The sequence below is a fragment of the Strix aluco genome, chromosome 4, assembly GCF_031877795.1.
Source record: "Strix aluco isolate bStrAlu1 chromosome 4, bStrAlu1.hap1, whole genome shotgun sequence".
In the NCBI taxonomy this organism is placed as follows: Eukaryota; Metazoa; Chordata; class Aves; order Strigiformes; family Strigidae; genus Strix; species Strix aluco.
The window spans coordinates 114,030,623-114,050,387 of NC_133934.1; the positions used below are offsets into that span (position 1 = coordinate 114,030,623).

Consider the following 19,765-nt stretch of genomic DNA (forward strand, 5'->3'; position numbering starts at 1 on the left):
TTGTTCTGCTTGCTACCATACTTCTGACATACAGTGCACTGCCTGCAATAAATGAATGATTATGGGAAACTAATGTCATTTGGATATTTTCTTACAAGAATTACCAGTTTGAATTTTAATTAGATTTATTTTTGGTTTTTTACTTGCACAAAGAATGTAAGCGATCATTGCCATCTTATCAGTGAGATGGTCTTGGTAAACTTGAAAGACAAATATAAAGGTTGATTTTTAGCAATAGAGAATTGTGACAAAATCTAAAGGTAGCAGAATATATCAAAACCAGACAGGTATAATCTCTAGAAATTCTAATACCACCTGAGATCTTCCTTTCAGAGAGTTTTTACAGCAAGATTATGCCCTTCTTTCATATACCAATTGTGTATGCAAAGAACACTTGTAAATCTGCTTCCCCAGCAGCATCTATGTTTCAAATGGCTGAAACTCTGCAGCAAAGTTATGACCAAATTCTTGCATTCATGTTCTTGGGAGTAGTGTCAGTGCTCATTAATGTCCTGGTAGTTGGTACAAATTTGTATTAGTGGAACTGAAAGGAGAATTTGGCTCCAACTATCTCCTCTGTTGCAAGAAAATGTTTGAAATCATTTATGATCACTGAAATAACTTCTGAACCTTTTCAAACTCCCTGTGTTTCATACTTGCAGACATTTGCAGTCCACCCTTAGGAGGTGCAGTACGTCTTTAAATATTATTAAAACTTTCTAGAACTGCTTACTTTGAAAACAGAAAGGGATGGGTTTGTAAACTGTAAATAACAGAAATCTATTTATCATGTTATTTATTTTTTCAATGACTGTGACCTTATGCACTGTGAATGCTCTGTGATATGGGGTCCTTTGTACAGATAAATATGTCATGAAATCCAAATGGATTTAATGTGATAATTTGTTACAAAATGTTGGCATGACATTTGATTATTTTTGTTGTGAAAATGAAAAAAAAAAAGTTAATTCAGCATTTATAAAAGATTATAGCAGTCAGTATTGTAATGCACTATATAAAAATATGTACACTATCAATAAATTATATAAACAACTAGAGTGCTGGTTTTTTTCTCAGATGATGAGAACATGTGAAACATTCTCATATTTATTGTTGAAAATCTAAAATTTCAGGAGACAACTAGGATATGTGCCTGCTCTTTCTTGGTGAAATCTGGACCCTGCTGAACTGAATGACAGAAGGCCGACATTTTCATCTATTCCAGGGAGTATCACTTGGATCAAGATGTTATTTGGGGTGAGTTAAGTATATGTGTTTGATTCGCAAGAATTCTGAAACATACTATTTACCCTTTTGGGACTAGAAATGTATGGCTTTCAGATAACACAGTTTGCTGTACAGAGGTACTGATCCAGAAACAATTATGGCAGTCTCAGAAACACCCTGATCAACACCGTTTTGGCTGCTTTGTCCCATGGTATAGTGGTATCGAGCAGGTTCACACTGAGTACTGGATGCTGATTAGAGGGGATGGAAGCAAAGTCCAAAAGCCACACAGTACTACTTTCCCAGTTACCTCGGCTCTGGACATACTGTGAAGAGAAGGAATAATCCCTCTTACCATTGACTGCCCATTTCCAACATCCCCATAGTCCACCTCAGGGTCTGTGATGACTGCTGGTGTATGTACATAGTCTCTGGTACACTCAGTTCTGGGCTGACGAAAAGCTTTTAAACAGTTCTTGTAAAAAGAGGAGCTAGAAGTTAACTTTGTCTCATGTGCTGGTGTATTAACAATTTCATTAGACAAGAGTCTTCTCATGAATACTGCTAGCCAGTTTACTACCAGGAGATGCAAGTTAAAACAAAGCTTGGCCTTATTTTCCTTAACCACAAGGCATGCTTTTGGAATCCCTGTTGCTGTATAAACCTGTCATTAGCCACTATGGTTTTTGAGCATCTACAGAAGATTCCTTGTGAAGTGGAGAAAAGGGGTATCCTGCGTTCTTTGACTTTTGCATAAGGGTTCATTATTTGGTATATGTTAGGCTAACTTTTTCTAAACTGAGGAAAGGAAAAGATTCCTTCTTACACACAGAATTAACTTCTAAAAATCAAAATCTGAATGTGGGAAGTACCTCTTCTTTTAATCCCCCATAGGTTTGACATGATGACCCATCATGATCTGTTATGTAATAGGCTCTATAAAAGGCACATAATCTATGGATTAGTGACACAATAGGCATGAAAATTCCTACAGGCTGTTATCATATGCCATATTATTGATGCAGCCACTTCCTACCGTGTGGAAAGCAGAACTGTCATATAATCTGTGCATATGCTTAAAGCACTTTATTATAGCCAAAGCACTCATTGTACTTAAGGGCTTCCCTCATAAGCCATTTTTAAACCTTTCAAATTCAACTGCATAAAAATACAAAAAAGGGCTGCAACATCCTGTGGCTTCAGATGGAAAAGGTGAATCAGTCCTAGAAAAAAATTCCCCCATTCGGCTTGGATCTATCAGAGAGAAGCAGTATTTTGCAGTAACTGGATATTATTTTGTCACTTAACTTTTGTATAATTGTTTACTTCCAAAGCCTTATACTAGAACACAATGTCACATTCTAAACCTGTCTTTGGCTTAAAAAAACACCCAGCAAAGCTTGGACAAAATTTTTTTATGTTAAAATTTGTCTTCATGTTTTAAATATTTTGTAGAAATACTTAACTATGTTCCAGAAATACTAAACATTTTGCAGAAAAATGTGAGATTTTTTCATGAAGTTTGGTCAATAACAAAATTAATTTCAAACTTCTTATTCCTGAAACTCTACATTCTTTAAATTGCAAATAGTGTGAAAGATTTAGTGAAAAAAACCCAACCAAAAAAATGAGCTGCTCTCAAATCATGTGAAACTGAAATAGCACCACAATACTGGATTTTTGTATTCTGTAATTTTGCCATTTTATTTCCTGGGTCTTTTTAATAGTTCTAGTCCTTTTGTTTCTTCTTCCCTAAGATCTTTGGAAATGCCTAACGCTCTTTGAAAACTGATGTTCTGCATTTACAAAATCTTAGGCCTTTGCCTAGGATGGCTGCATATTTGTGTGAACACAGATTTCCCCCATCTGGGCAGGTCCATGCAAAGCAGCACACCTTTACAGTTGAGTGGATCTCAGCCAACCAGTTTGTCTAAGAGGGCTAAATTCTTCATTGAATGAGTTCGTTGTCGACTGGAAATGACTACATGAGTTAGAGAAAAGAGCTCCTTAACTTAGTAGAAAAGAGCGTTATGAGATACAGTAGCTGAAAATTTAAAACTAGACCAGTCAAGGCAAAAAATCAGGTGTGAATTTAAAGATTATCAACAATTAAGCACTAAGACACCTTACACAGAAGGGTAGTGAATTTTCCACTATGCAGCCATTCAGTCAGACTTTTGATTTTTCTAAGAGAAATCCTTCTGACAGCTAGAAGATAAATTTTCTGATGGCAACAGAAGTTACAGGCTTGATCAAAAAGCCCCTGAGAAAAGTTTGTCTTGTGTTACACAGAAGGTGTGACTAGATGATCATAAAGGTCCTTCCTTCTGACTTTCCCTAGCTTAGTGCCAGCAGAATTGGCTCTGTGTTCTACACTGAGTTCATTTCACTTGTGCTGATACACTGGCAGCTGCCTGTCATTCCATTTCTGCTGTGGGCTGCATGGCAGTCTACTTACTCTTAGAAAGCTTAGAAATTCCTAAAGATAAAAGGGACAAAAAGTTACCTTTGTCTCCCTCTCCATTCCATACAGTTGCTTTCCTTTGCCTCTGCTTCATACTTCTGCCTTATTTTTTCCATTATGTATTCTCCTAACATCAAATATTTCCAGAACAATAGGGCTGCCAAATAGGAGTGCCATCAGCCCTGTCTAACAGCACATCTGTCAGTCCCCAGCCTCCACAGCTGGTTCTATATTCAGTCAGGTTTCCAGTACAGCAAACACTACTCGACCACTTAAGTAACTCCAGGTCAAATGTGCTCTGAGACTGACTGAAGCTTCACAGCACAGATAGCTGTTCATTTACCAGCAGTCTTACAACCTTATCACTAGCTTTTGCTTTAACTGGGAATTTTTTTGCAAAACTGTCCTCTGTGAGCTCTGTGAGTGTTAGACATTTCATTTTCTCAGGTCCTGTGTAAATATAAAGGTTTCCAAGCTCCATCTGGTTCCAGTTACTCAAGCAATAGAAATACACATGCTTCAGGAATTTGCAGACGGAGACTTACTGCCTTGCTGCCTTATAAAATCCTTTACAAAGTTCACCATGCTCTGTTGCCTCCTGAGATACCTGTAGTCTGTAAAACAATTTTCCCCAAAACTTACTTAAGTTAGAGAAACAAATAAGCTGACAGGCTCAGGGCCCTTCTTTCTAATAAGGTTAACCTGCCTTCACTACTAAATATGGCTTTATAACACACACATGCACACACACACCCTTGACCACCAAAGACTGCCTCTTCCTGAAATCCCCTGTTCATATAAATACAGGAAGTAGAAATAAGAGAGGCTAAAATCAGACCTTCTTGGTAGTTTGCTTTCATTTCAGTGCTTGTTTAGTCCTCTGCCCTCCGATACTACTGAGCTTGAAGCTGGTTTTAAACATCCTCCCCCTGCCGCCCCTTGAAATATCTTCAGTACAAAACCTAAGGATGTGGAGGTTCTGCTCAGCGATGGAAAGGAACTGCTTTCTGTACCAAGGAACTCTAAAGCCACTGTGAAACAGAAAGTGTCTTAAAGTTTGCTGTAATGATGAAAACATCAGCAGGAGACAAGGGAGCCAGGGATAACTCAGGGTAAGTCCTGAATCTTTAGTGACTGCTAATGTTTAATAACTGTCGCTTTCCTTTTCCTACTTAACAAAGAGCTCTCAGCTGCATTTGCGAGCTGTCTGCCGAGTTATCAGCTACACAGTCAGAATGATGTGGCATGATTGTACTGTAATTTACAGTATTTCCTTTAGCTAACATGTTCCAGCTGAAAACAAACTGCAATACCTTTATTTAGCTTGAATCTTAGCTATTTAGGGAAAAAGAAGGATGAATTCCAAGCTGCAGTTTAGGGCAAAGCACAGAATAAGGGAGTTGTGTGCTTTTGGAAACTTGACAAATCTTTTCTGGGAGGTTTGCTTTGTTTCTACTGAAATGCTGAGAAGTGGATAAGGGCTCGTCCCTATGAGCTGATGGTCACTCCAGCTCCAGCACGCTAAGGTACGCACCAACCCTGTCCACAGGCTCCCAGCAAACTTCAGATATGCTTTCTGCTAAGAAAAAACTGCAGGTTTTCCTTGCTCCTGGCCAACAGACACTACACCTTGCAGGATGGAGCCCCAAGAAGACATAGTGGGAGAGAAAATGGGTTTTGGTTGGGAAGACAATCAGCTGCTGGGATTCCAGGATCAGGCTGGAATCCGCCCAAGGTTCACTTGTGTCATAAAGCCCATGCTGAAGCTGAGTGTTTCTGTTTCCTGTTGAAAACAATCAGGGGAAAATTACATAGCTGCTGAAACCTTCGGTCACCCCCCTTGGAAAAACATATAATACCAGATATTAAGAGTGTTTCTTATCTGTCTGACACACTTAGCCTATTTCCCATGATTAAAAGCTCCCAGATGTGTCTGTGATGGGTGCAGTAGAAGCTGTATAGGTGGATAGGGGGTACTTGCATTTTCAGTCAGAGTGTGCTGCAAGTCAGTCCCCTTTGATAAAATTACTGCTGACAGGCTAGTGTGTTATAGTTTCACTGTGGCACTGTTCCCAAATACTGACATGGAGTATGGGGGACGGAGGGAGAACCTGCATTACAACTGTCACTGCTTTTGTCTTGTCAGTTGTTTACAGTAAGTAGAACAATGACACTCCTGTTCCAAGGTACAATTCTTGAGTTCCGCTTAATGTTAAACACTGAGGGACAAAGATCACACAGCCATAAGGAAAAATTGAAAGAACCCAATCCCTGTAGACTAGGAAGAAGAATTTGGTAGATGGTAATCCAAAGATTTTGCAGACGTTCCCTGGATTTGTGATAGTTAAGATGCCAAGTACTGAGAAACTGAAAGATTTGTACAGTCTATCTCTTTCTCAGTCTGTCTGAAAGGAGCCACATGCTTGAAAAGGTTTACTTTCAGTTTAGAGTTGCAGGAGAAAGTAAACGAGCTGTAGACCCTGGATTTGGACTGTAAATCAAGTGGTTGCAGGAATACTGAAGCACGAATGGTCATGATGCATGTGTTCTTCATAAGTTTATGAGCATCTGAACAATTTAACAGAATGGCCTTTTACTTCATTAACTGATTGTTTTTATTTTCAGTCTATTGTTTTTATTTTCAGTCTATCTTCTGCTCACAAAAAGGAACTTAGGTATTTAAAAAAAATGTTTTAGTTCTCTGTTTACATGTCACAATGTTGCTGAAGATCCTCAAAGTTACACTTCAGCATGCATTCCTTGTGGCCTCAGACACATTATAGAATTAAAAATGTGTCTAAGTGATGTATAGCTAATTTCCTGTTATGGTCACATTGAATTAGGCAGCAATTTCACAAAGCATGTGCAGATAAAACTGGTAGCTTTCAAAAGATTTGGTAACAAAAGGCAAGCTGCCGATGGAGAATTTGGACCTGATTTTCAAGTTCTGTGCACAAAAAGTGCATGAGCAATTGTTGACATTGCACCTTCATTCACCATAGTTATTAATTAAATAGGAAAGCTTACTCACAGAAACTATGACAATGGAAACTGTTATAAAAGTACCCTAGCAACTTGGAAAGTATCCATGTATCCATTCCTAGTAATGACTGAATTCTGCATATAGCAGATCAATAAGGAAGTTTTGCTGACTTACACCTCTGAAATGGCAGAAGGACACTGGGGAGAAATCTGCCTCCAGAATTAGTAGCTCCCTAGAGAGGAATGTGGGGAGAAGTGTAGCTAGGGGCTGGATAGAAATCAATCTAATCAAATTCTTCCAAAATATGTTGGGAGAGAAACAGGGAAATTTAACCAGTAATTCTGAGCTAGAGTCAGGCTAACTCCTAGGAACGTTAATAAGTGGTGAGATCACAAAACATCTGGAGAAATGTGAGCTGATTGAGCCTAGTGACCACGGTTTCATGAAAAGGTATATGCCTTCATTCCAACATCTGGCAAATGTATGGAGGAGATGATGAGGAGAGCAGACAGGAGCTGAGACAGAGACATAATATGCAAATATTAAATAGTCCTTTGGGATAATGGCTGGTTCGGGTAGCTGGGATGGGTTACAGTGGTTCTTATTTCTGGGGCACCAGGCTGCCTAATGAAGTAATGATTGTACATCTTTTCAGTGAAATGTCTTTTTGACACAAAAACTACCGTCACAGTTGACAGATTTCATGCGATGAATGTAGATGTGAAGAGGTCAAGCATTGGAGGAACCTGGAAGCAACTCATAGGTTCACAGATTTTAGCTTCAAAAGGGACTGTTTTGATTTGTCTAGTCCAATCTCCTGTGCAGAGCAGACCAGAGAACCACTTTGGTAAGCACGCTATCAAACCCATGACTTCTGCTCGAATGGGAGCTTTTAGATAACTTGTTGGCCACAAAAGCATTCTTATCAAATGACTCTTCTGCCCAGGCTACATATCTGTCTGCAGTGGGGTAAATAAATCTAATACCAACATTTACAGATTAGAACAGAGAAAACAATTTTTAAAAACTCCTCAGGAGCCGTCCTCTGTAAAGGACTTAATCGAAGCTTCTTTGAATCAATGGAAGCCCTGTTGGCCTCAGGAGGTCTGGGACCCAGTGCAAAGTACTGCTCAAAGAAAACCTCAACTTAGAACATGTGAGATGCGGTGTTTAAGTGGGGAAGGGACAATTCAGGCAACGAGAAACAAATCAGTGTCATCAAATATCTCTGCTGTCTGTCAGGTTCTGGTAAGGGGTACTTTCCAGTCCTAGGGGATGGTGCTTCTCAGGAAGGAAATGTCTGTGCTCAAGATTCATTGCACCAAGATCAGGATATTACTGTAAAGATACAAAGAAGGAGGTGCTCTCCAAAGATACCTGAATTTGGTGCACCCAGAGAAGAGACACAAAATCTCCTGAAATTCATTTAACAGAAAAGCATGTTTACAACCACACTGACTTGTCTTGTGACCTTTTCAGCACTTCTCAGTATGTGAATACTTGACAAATTTAGTGGATGCTTTAAGCACATTGTGCAGTGATACTGGTGGTAGCGCAGAAGAAAACTGTCCCTTTGACTGATAGAGGGTAGACCACAATGGGAATATTGCCCTTGAGTAGAAAACTCCTCATCATTGCAGACAGTCTTATACCAGTGTTCACAGGAATGGGGACATGAATGTAACCAATATTCTGCTCATCTCCTTTCTACTACAGTTTCAGCTAAATATAGTTTTTCACTTCCTGTCCTAAATGTCTATGTGCTGGATTGTATAGTTGACTTTCAAACCTAGAGGCAGCATAGGCTGAAAAATGTACACGCATATGTGCCTGCATCTCTTGCTCTGTGTGTACAGGTATACATGTAGAACAGTGTGTCCTGGAGAGTAGCTATGACCGTTGCTTGGCACAAATTTGGGCTGTCTTCATCCCTTACCAAACCATGTGTGCATAGTCCAGGTATCTCAGAGATTATCTATTTTATAGCATTTTTCCAAATGATAGTAGGACTATGTTTTAACTCGTCCATCAGTAAATATAGGCAGCTTCTCTGAGATCAACAATATAGGCTTGTGAGGCTCAGAATGATCACTAAAATTACCTGAAAAATAGACGTAAAAGCCAATGCCTACACCCAATATGTTAGAAAAAGAAGCTGCAGGAAGATTCACTTGCCAGAGTTTTAAATGCTTGCCTGCTTTGATTGCTAAAGAACACAGAAACCGAAGTGTCTTAGTGAAACTAGGACAAAATATTGTCCATCACAGACCTTTAGCCATTATAATTTTGGAAGGGAGGAGGATTTTTGCATTTGGGAATAGAAAGAAATAGTTCTTTGGAAGGGTAATTAGAAAGAAAATGCAGCTGTTTGGAATGACTGACCAAATTCTAGTGCAGATGGATCTGTGAGTAGAGGGTAGCATGGTCATCAAAAGCCCTGTGATGTTCCGGAAGATTATTGCACTTTCCCAATGGTATCACAAAAGTATTCCCCCTGTGTAGGGAAGGGTGTGTGTATGTTTGTGATTGTTTAGGTTGCCCTTTGTGAGGAATTACAATTGAATGACAATGAATGTAGGTATTTAAGAAGTCATTATGAGATTTAGAATTAGAAAGAACCAGGGGAAAGCACATCTAGTACATGTTCTCTAGAAGACCAAGGAGAGATTATAATCCCTCTTGCCATATTATCATCAGTACAGAGTGGTACTACAGTCAAAGGGGGTGGGATGTGTTGGAATGGACCTGCTCTTGGCAGCCCTGGTGTTCAGAGCAGCAACTAGATCATAGATCACTGTGCTGATCTGGGGCCTTACATGGAAGGGACTTCTGAGGAATTAAAGCACGAATAGCTACAAACCTGAGACGTTTGGTCATTAAAAAAACCCCAAAAATCATAATATTCTGTAGGTTTGACGTATTCATACTACCAAAGACTTCAGATTTATCTTTCAGAATAGTTATGGATCAAAACTGAGAAAACAAGAATGGAAGAAGACTATGTTTCACCACAGAAGAATAGCTTTAAGAAGGCCTTCAAGATCCAGTGAAAGCAGTTAACACAAAATCACACTAAAAAGGCAATTAAGTAGCAATTCTTGGGTCTCAAAGTAGAGACTGGCATAAGCAGTGGTCTGCAATTCAGCCTGTGTCCTAGATTACTTCCTAATCCTAATTTTGAGATTAATTTTTTCTGTGGTGTTGGGCAGGTATTTCATCATGAGTAACTCAAGTGGAATCTCCAGAGTAAATCCTCATCTACAGCCAAGTAGGAGCTAGACTAAATCACTCAGTTGTCTTTAATTAAACTTCTGTCCACCCACTCCCTGATATGCAACCTCCAATGAGCTCCTGTGACCTCTCACAACTGGCTCTGGTCCCTACAGAGTCACTTGTCTGGTAACCAAGTACAAAATCCACCTGTCTCCTCCTCCAACTTCTTCATCCATGGGGTTCTGATGGCTGGTAGTTCACCCTTGAGCTGGCCCCTGGGGAAGTGGGATTGTGCATGGATTTGTCCTCAAGGATGCTGCAGTCACATCCATTTCCCACAGCTGCACACTGGATTACAGAACCAGTTTGAGGTAAGGGCCCTCTCCAGCAATGAACATGCCCTTATCCTTAGGGTGGATTGGGGATGCTATTGCAATACAGATAAGTAAATAAGTAGATACCTAAGTAAATGGTGCTTATTTTCAAAAAAGAACCAAAAAGTCAAGACCTCGTGCTTACCCTCTACCACAGTTGTCACAGATATGAATACTAACTGAGTAGCAGCACTACAATCACCAGAGCAAAATAAGAATTGATTAACTGAAATTTGTGAAATTTTTAAGGTGGTAGGGGCAAGATGATACTGGTGTTTAGAGGAAAAGAGCCTGGAAACCACTGTTCTGTTCAGAGGAGGTATGTACATCAGTTTCTCAGAGTTGCAAGATCTATAGCAGAAATTCTGCAGGTCAATGAATTATGTCTATTTTAGGAGAAATAATTTACTCTTATGGGATGTTTAATTTGAGGATGAATAGATCAAAATTCTGCCAATCTTTTGTTTTCCCAGTTACATTTCTGCAAACTTGTAGGGGGGTTGTATGTGGACAGGTAAGTGATTTTTTGGCGCTATAAATATTTGTTGATCATGATGTCTGAGCTGGAGTGGTGTGGAGTGCTTGTTAGGTATTTTAGAATGCTAAAAACCTTCAACCATTAGTATTCTAATATTCCAGCCTGTCTGCCTGTATGAGAAAAAGTCTTTCTTAAAATCTGGGCACAGGTGGTACATAAGAGATTTAATGAAGGTGCTTCCTTCTCCAGAATTTGCTGAATGAGAGGAGGCAATGCCCTTACAGTCCTGGTGGGCATGGTCTAGGTTACTGACTATGTTATCAGAGCTGTAGGACTTGTTCAAAGCTAGGTCAGTTTACTAGAATTACTGGCCATGGGCTGCAGGGGACATAGTATGGCACTTGTGGGGTGAAATCAATAGGGGCTGCCCATGAATTTGACGAGCAAAGTACTTGAGGAGATATATATTACTGAGTCCTGTCCTGCACACACACCACTTGAATGAGGATGCACAGCTTTTCTAGTAAAGGTAGGCAGCAGTGGACTACTCTGAAATTCATGGTTACAGGGGCAGGACACATCTGTACTGCAAAGTGGGAGATATGACCCAGGCTCTGTCATTGATCTAGCTGCACAAAGAGAAGCAGCAGTAAGAAGACATTTGAACAGGCAGGCAGGCATCCATAGGTACTATCCACCAAAAGGTGCAGAGTGTCTGCAAGGATTAAAACCTGGCTGTCAAACCGTTTCTATACTTTCCTGCCAGAGAGGGCTGCCTGTGGTATGCAGGGTAGAGAAGTGTTGTCCTTGTGTGATCCTTGCACCCTATCTGCAGGGGAGGGGCGTGGGGCTGTTATACAAGGTTGCTTGTGTTTTCTGTAGAGATCCTCGGCACCCCACTCTCCCTCCACCACTCTGTTTGGCATCCATGATCTGTTCTTACAGTGTAGGAACACATGGGCCAACCCCATCCTCCCTCCTGACAGAGGGAATCCCTAAAACACAAATATGCACATGGCTGTGTTGGAGCCACGTCCTGGTGTCAGTCTGGAGTAACTTTCTGGAGTTGGAGAGGGGCTGAATTCAGAATCTATCCCAAGCTGTCAGGGGCTTGCTTCTCAGAGAGACAAGGCAAGCTTTCAGGTGGTGTTTTTCAACTGTGAAGTTTGGTATGTGTGAAAGTACATGATAAAACAGCACTGCAAACAAGCTGCGGTCAAGCAAGCAGTGCTATTTAAGCTGTGCAAATATAATAAAGCTACAAGCATCACCCAATATGGTAAATATTGTAGCCACAAGCCCTTCCGCTGTCCATTTTGTACCTCTCTGAGCTATCTAAAGTAATTCTACACACCTCCAGAAAAGAGATTCCTGCATCAATATACCCTCCTGGAGTGGGAATATCAAGGCAATGCTTCCCTCAAGATAGCAGCCCTGAGAGGTTTGGAGTGCTTAGCTGCACTTGGCTGCACCCAAATTGGTATAAATCTTTTTGCAAGTGAAGATGATTACTTGAGCAGCAAAGGATTAGCAGATGTGAGCATTGCATAGCTGGTTATGCTAGTCACATTTTCCTAAATAGATATTCTATTAGATGCACACAAGCCAGGGAGTGCTATGGAATGCAGCTCTTTTCAAATAGATGAATATATACATGCATATCTCAGGGTGCCTTTCCCAGACTTTCCATCACCTTTCTGCTAAACAGGGAATATATTTATGTCTGAGTAAAGGATTTCTGCTTTCTGCATTACTGGTACCTTTAAAAGGGACAAGGTGTTTTCACTAATTGTAATGACATGATTAATATAAAGCCTTTGTATGTATGAGAGGATCTCTGGGTGTTTCATAAATATTAAGCCTCCCAGCAACCAGCTGAAGGCAGGTGCTGCCACTGTAGGAAGGGAAACTGAGGCATGAGGTCATGGAACTGATTTGATTATAGTCACTTACTTTGTAGCCCAAACCCCTGGATCCTTGTTAAGCAGTTAAATCCTGGCCTTACCCCAGGCCATCCTTGAGGTTTGGGGTGATGCCAGGAGCAGAATCCAGTTCTCAGAAAGCCTTTTCTTTTTGGTGGATTAGTTCCCTGCTGGATTACGGAGCTGAAGCAGCTTCCTCAGTGTTTACACAGCCTCTACAGCTGAAGCAAGAGAAACAGCAAAAGTGAAGTGTTGAGAGTGTGTGCGAGTGGGGTCAGTGGACTGCCCTTTCAGCAGTATCCTGGACTGGGAAGAGCACAAAACCCTGAGAGTTGTTCTCTGAGGCAGGGCTGCAATTCTGGCTCAGATAATGGTCCTGCAAGGGCTGGGGCTGCTGATACTTGCTCTAGGTGACTCACTGGGGTCTGTGGATCAACACTGTTCCTGGTAGGATTGAAAGACCTGTCTTACTGTTTGAAATTATCTCCTGACCATGTTAATTAGTAGTATCTGCTTTTGCACAGCTAATGAATTGTTGGAGAATTTCAAGTGCTTTGTTGAAACCAACTGAATACATACAATCTTTTGGATGCTGGGAAAACCTTGCTAAATCTAGGAAATCCACACAGCTCAGGTACACCCATCCTGTGGCACTCTGGAGAAAGCCAGTCTTTTGAAGCCTTGGTCTTGTAAAAGCAGCTGTTGGGCAGAACTGGAAGCAGCTATAGCCCCTTGTGAACTGGATTAAAATTTGTGCTGCTTGGGAAAATTCACCAAGGAAACAGAGAGAGACCAAAGAAACGGAGAGTCTGGAGACTGACAGCTCTGCTGGCTACCTGCAACACTGTTCTGCAAATTGCTAGCAGACTTCTGGGCAAAAGAAGGTTGTCCCACATTATTTGGCTAAATGACAGCCTGGGACCTAGCCCAACCTTTCATCTTGCCTGCCAAGAATTCTTCTCTCTCTCCTTTTTTTTCCCCTTGAGTTCTCTCCAAGGAATTTGTCACTCCTGATACCCCACACAAAACCAGAAACCAAGCAAAGCTCAGAGCTTCTCCTGCTGAATCAGCAGACAGGAAAGAGCTTGACTTTGGATGACTTTCCTTTCTGTCCAGAGGAAAAATATGTAACACGGGACGTTTTGGTGTGATTCTGTACTGAACTTCCATTCTAATTCTTTCTAAAGATTAGAAGTTAGTTAGTTTTAGACTGGATCTCACTGTTAACCTTTCCAGCCAAAAGGGCAAGTGACTGTTACCCTCCCAGCAAGAATGGGTCCTCTGGGCTGGGAAGCTGTGGTAGAGATTGCCTGAGGGGCACTGTGAAGAGCAGCCTGTGATAAGGATGGATGGTAGGGGTTAGTCCCTTGGACTGGCATTCTAGCATCTCCCTTTGCTATTAGACCTAGCTATCTAGGTCTAGCCTGGACTCACCCTGCCTAACTTTAGATGTTTAATTGTTGTGTCCCATTTAGGAACCTGTGCACCCATGAAGATCTCTGGTCTTACTGGAGAAGCAGCAGCTCGATGTAGTAATTCAGGGTGACTGGTGCCAGTGGGCTGAATCCAAGTCAAATATTTGTTCATGCCTCACCGAGCTGAACAGGGAACCAGGCCAGAGAGCTAGCACAAACCTTCTTCTGCCCTCCCATCCACTGAGTCAGGTTGCCCCAGGATCAGCTTAGAGGTGGGGGTGGGTGCAGCACTGTTGTTTTGAGGAGGACATGATGTTGTTTTGAGGGCAGCTATGTTATGGGTTGTCTTAAACTGCTGTGAACCCACAGCCTTTGGCTCATGATTTATTTACATCATAACTCTGGTGACCAAGTGACCATAAACACTGTTAAATGAGCAAGATTGAGATCCCAGCAATGGTTTAGCTGGGTCTGCAGGAGCTGACAGGCTTGCCTTGCTGCTTGGCAGGCTTTGTAGTCACGAGCTGTGCTCCCAGCCACTGCAGGGACATTTCAACAGTTTCTGACACTGCTCCACTAACCAGTCCTTTCGCCTCAGGCTGTCCCACCAGCACATGATGACAAGGGTCATGCCCACCCACAGGGCAGGTTGCTCAACTTAGCCCAGCAAACTCAAACACCTCTCTCATCCTTGTGGCAGGGGACCGTGTCCTTTCCCCACCTTGCCATATCCCTGAAATACCCCAGCAAGCCTTTTTCTTCTTCCTCTCCCCTCAGGAAGGCAGATCTTTAACCTTGCCTCAGTGTGAATGCAGGCAGGGATCCTGTCAGATCATAAAGCAAGAAATAAACACATTTTCCCAACACCTAATCAAAATTAAATAAGAGGAGTATGAAATTGTTGGAGTAAGTCTTAAGGATGACAGAGAGTAGGTTCACAGATTTAGATATTTATTTTTTTAACAGCACCATGTATCAAAATGCATTCACACTGACATTGGAAGGAAATCTTACCCAAAATATGAATATTTGTGTGTAAGTCTGCAGATCAGTGACTGAATGACTGGTTTGAAGACCCTTTGCATTGTGCCTTAACGAGAGGGGGGACCTCTGAAGGCCTGTGCTCTGCTTCTTGAGATACCACAGGATGAAATTTCGATGGATTTATTTCCTTTGGCAAAATGGCCATTTCTAGTTGCAAATCATGACTGAGATAAGCTTTTGCAGGTATTTCTTAGAAGAGGGGAAGACTGCTCAGCTTCATGCAAGTCTGTGTGGTTAGCACCTTGTCTCCTGTGTGTCTCATATGTCTACACTAAATTCACTTACTGGATGAGGACAGCCATTGCTTTTTATTACTCATCTGATGTTTCTCTTAATATTTTGCCTAGGGTTTTGGCTCTGACAAATCATGCAGTTTCAAATAATTTTCAATATATAGGGTTTGAAACAGAACGGCTTTATTTAAGCAAAACTACAGTAATTTCTTAATGAAGTTTGAATTTGGGAATTTCTCCCTCCCCTTTATTTTCCGTTTCCCTTTCCCCTCTTTGTTAAGTGAGTACCATATAGAAAAGAATTCCCCGGCTTTTCATTCCTGTCTTCCTTCCTGGCCAGATGAGCTGGGAAAGGGCAAAACCTCTGTCAATAGCCCTGGCCCTGCAGTCAAAACAGGAGTGCTCTGGGCTTCGAACACTTCAGGTGTTTTTCAAAGGCACGGAACAAACCCTTCTGTCTTCTGTCCAGCTGGTGGCTCTGCTGGGCCCTTCTAGTGCACTGACACCAGTGGGTGAGGAAGGGCTGTGACTTTGTTATGTTCTTACAGCTTAGGAAGTTGTTTCTCTTCTTCCAAACATTTGCTTCTGGTTCCTGCACCTCACAAGCCTTTCCAGACAAGTTAGAATTATCCAACAAACACTTTCACAGCTTTTTGTTAAGGAAAATGCGCTTTCTTTGGCTCCTCTGACCTTGCCAGAAAAAACTCCTGGCTATACCCGCATTTCTTTTCTTTGCAGTGAAAAGGCCTTGCAGAAGTATAAATTATCCTTCGTTGCCTGCACGCAAAGAAAAATCTTTAGTTTTGCTGTTATGCTGAAATCCCTAAGAGAATAATTTGGGTTTGAAATAAGCAAAGGACAAATGACCTGAAAAGCTCTGATTATGAATACGGGGGAGAAGGCTTATCTTTAACACAGCAACTGCCTGTCATTAGTAAGGGAGTAGGCTAATAAAACTTGCAAAGTGGTTTTGATTTGCAAAAATATGTTTTGACTGAGTAAAAAGAGAAAGACAGTTGATAAGATATTTTGAGACAAATTGTTGAATGCAAAACATATATGTGCAAAGTTATATAAAGATAGCAGTATAATTTGTGAGGTTAATATAAGCCAAGTCATGTTACACCAATAGGATATAGTAGCCCCAGTCCACTGTGGGGCCACAGGCAGTGTATACCTTCTGCATTAATGAATGCAAGAAAGAGCTAGACTGAAGAAAGAAAAAAAGGGCTTTGAAAGAAGGCCTCTTCCTTCAGGGAATTTTTGATGTTTGCTTTTTATCTTGTTTCTTCCCTTGTTAGTAAGTTGACATGGGTACTAGCAGTAATGTGAATTAGCTTGTATTTTGTTTGGAGTTTTAATGTATATGCAATTCTTTATAATATATATACCTTTGTGTATGTAAATGGAGGGACAGACCTAATGAACCCAGGGAACATAGTGAAGCTAGCAACTTAATAAACATTTATTTACACTTCCCTGCTCCTTGAGAGCACTCCTGTGCTGAAAGATTGTTGACAGGGTCAAACAAGAGGCTTTGACAGGGGTAGTGCCACTGCTTCACTGCAGGCACTTACAACTAAGTTTGACTAATTTAGGAGGAAGAGCAGCTCTTTTAGAGGAGCTGAGAGGTGGCCCTTAACACCTGAGATGTGCACCCTGCAATGGGAGGTGAATGACTGGCTCGAGCAGAAACCCAAGCAGGTAATGCAGCTGCTGCGGTTGGGTGGTTTACGGGAAGCACTGCAAGTACCCCCTCCTTCTCCATGCCTAAGTAAGTTGGCCCTACTGCTCATGCTGTTAGAGAATGCTCATTAGTCTTTATCACCAGCTTGCACTCTGATGAGTGACAGTGGTTACAGGTCCCTCCAAACAACAGTAGTTCCCATCCAACAGGTCTTCTTCTGAGCTGACCTGACTCCTGACTTTTGAACAGGGGCAAGATTCTGCTCAGTTCAAAATCCAGATAAGCTGAGGTCATGTCCTTTGACTGCATGATGGCAGTAATGAGGAAAAATACTTTGTTAGTTTTAAATCTGGTAACAGCAGCAGCCAGGCCACCAGAGCTTAGCACAAGCTAAGTTATTCTGCCAGCAAGCTCCATGTTTTTGCGTAGAGCCTACTCCTGTGGCTCAGCTAACATCCTTAAAGCTAGCTCAGCTATCCTTGCTGTGCTCTGCAGGCAGCAGTACAAGTCCACACAGTTACTTCAGTGTGATGTTGGTCTATCACACCTTCAAAGTGAGCCCTGTACTGTGCAAGACAGCAATCCAGTGTCATCTGTGAGCAGAATTCTTCTGTGAGTGCTAATTCTTCCACCTGCACAAGTGGCCATTGCACCCTTCATCCCAAGGAGTATAATAGCACTTGCTCATTTTTGTGCTTTCCTCTGTTGATTTCTGTGACCAGGGAGGTGAGGGCTTGGTGAGCTGGTGAGTGACTGAAGGGCAGATGAGCTGTCCCACACCTCATCCCTCTGTGCCCATTAGTGCAGGTCCCAGGCAGGATGATGACTTGCTCCACTTTGGCAAACGTATGTGAACAGGCAGGGTCCATCTGGGGAGAGGTGGATGCCTGCAGTCTGTGTGTGCAAGCCCCTGCTAGCCTTCACAGAGGCGGGCAGTTTGGAAATCTCTGGCAGGTACGGAAATGTTCACAGAAGTGAGCCTTCAGTTGAGGGGTGCAAAACTTCACTGCTGAAATTAAGGGTACCTGTAACAGAAAGTGGAGTAGGTGGGGAACAGAGAGGTTTGCTGAGCTATGAGGTGTCAGGGTATTTAGGACACCCTTGGTTTGCCTTACCTTTTGGCATCTGGAACAGCTGTTACCTTGGCTATTAAGCATGGTGCTTTCCAGGCTGAGCAGAAAGGCCTGGACATGCAGAGCACCAAACGGACAAAGGTCGACATAAAAATAGAGTGGAAACAAGGAGAGCAGTGAGCAAGAGGAAGTGCTCTGCCAACCACAGGTTGCCCGCAGACCACAGTTTGAGAAGCACAAGTTCCTGAGCTATATATTTGTCACCAAGGTGGACCAGTAACAGGAGCATTCTGCAAGGTAGGAGGAGCTACTGAACAGGCAAGCCTTCCTCAAGGCACACACTGAGCCTGTGATGTTACTTTCATTATCCAGTTTTTCTGTACATCCGAGAACTTTACAGTGCAGGAAGCTCCCATGGCTTGCTTAACACCCTACAATTTTCCCCTTTCTTTTTGCCTATCAGACAATAAGAATCCTGGTTTTTATTTCTGACTAAAGAGTGGCAATCAGGTGAGTGTGATCTCTGAAGACCTCAAGAACTTCCTTATCTTTCTGCTTTTTGGGGTTTTCATTGTGATTTTTTTCCTGTTTGTTGGTTTGATTTTTGTCAGATCTCTTGGCTGTATTATGAAAAAGCATTTATTAAAGCCTGAATTTTCTGTGAGGCAGTGTTAACATTTGGTGCACAAAGTTAACTGTTGTGTACCAGTGCCTCAGTTCCACCACCTGTTCGAGGAAAAAAGAATCAGGCAAGGTGACCCAAGCCAGAAAGTAAATGGATCCCTCTCCTTCATCTTGATTTAGTTTGATCTGAACTGATCAAGTGAGCAAAGATGGGCTGGCTTATGAGAAAGCATCAAGAAATTACCACATCTAAGATGGAAGCAAAGTGAAGCTTGATGTCCTCTAGCTGGGACACTGCGTAACTTCCCTCTCAGTGACAGCACATGAATTCACATGTGTCTGAACAAGGATTTTTAATGAGTCTATCTAATCATAACTGATATCAAACCAAGGAAAGCACAGGTAGCTATGTACGTAGCAAGGGTCTAACTGATGAAACCTTGTTACTCTTCTGCTGCTGCTACTCATGTAACTCTGGTTATTCCTTTTCCAGTGTGCTGGGTTCTGAACTTCACACTCTTCAGCATAAAGGTGGCTGTGAAAAAAAAAAAAAAAAAAGATACAGAGATCTGCCTCTATCACCAGTGGCACAGAGCCCTACAGCCAAGACCAACGGGGTTGATTGTGACATAGGATGTAAAACAGGGCTGTGAGTTTTCTGTCAGTCTCTTAATCTCAGAACCATCATCTGACCCATCTCCATGAAGGCCCGTGCTCCCAACTCTCTCTTTTAACCACAGATATTACCAGCATTGTCTATCTACTTCCACCAGGACTGGTGTGTCAGATTCAGGAGCTTCTATCTTTTACTCCTGCTTCATGTGCTCCTTGTAAACTGTGTTGCTGTGCTTGAAGGGTGTCATGGTTTAGGCCCAGAGGGCAACGGAGCATCATGCAGCCATTCACTCACTCCTTCCCCCTCAGCCCTGGGAAGGAGAAAAAAATGAAACAAAAAGGCTCAGGTATCAAGATAAGGACAGCGAGGGGTCTCTCAGTCACAGGCAAAAGACAAACTTGTTAGGAGAAGA

At 41.9% G+C, this 19,765-nt stretch overlaps 1 protein-coding gene across 1 annotated transcript in view; it reads left to right on the forward strand.

Moving 5' to 3' along the window:
* Positions 1–4,549: 4,549 nt before the first annotated feature.
* The window catches only part of RIN3 (Ras and Rab interactor 3), a 70,235-nt gene continuing 55,019 nt past the window's right edge, over positions 4,550–19,765 (forward strand). Inside the window, exon 1 of the mRNA XM_074824971.1 lies at positions 4,550–4,803. Coding sequence (XP_074681072.1) covers positions 4,757–4,803 — 47 coding nt within the window. The 5' untranslated portion in view covers positions 4,550–4,756. The remainder of the gene's footprint in view (positions 4,804–19,765) is intronic.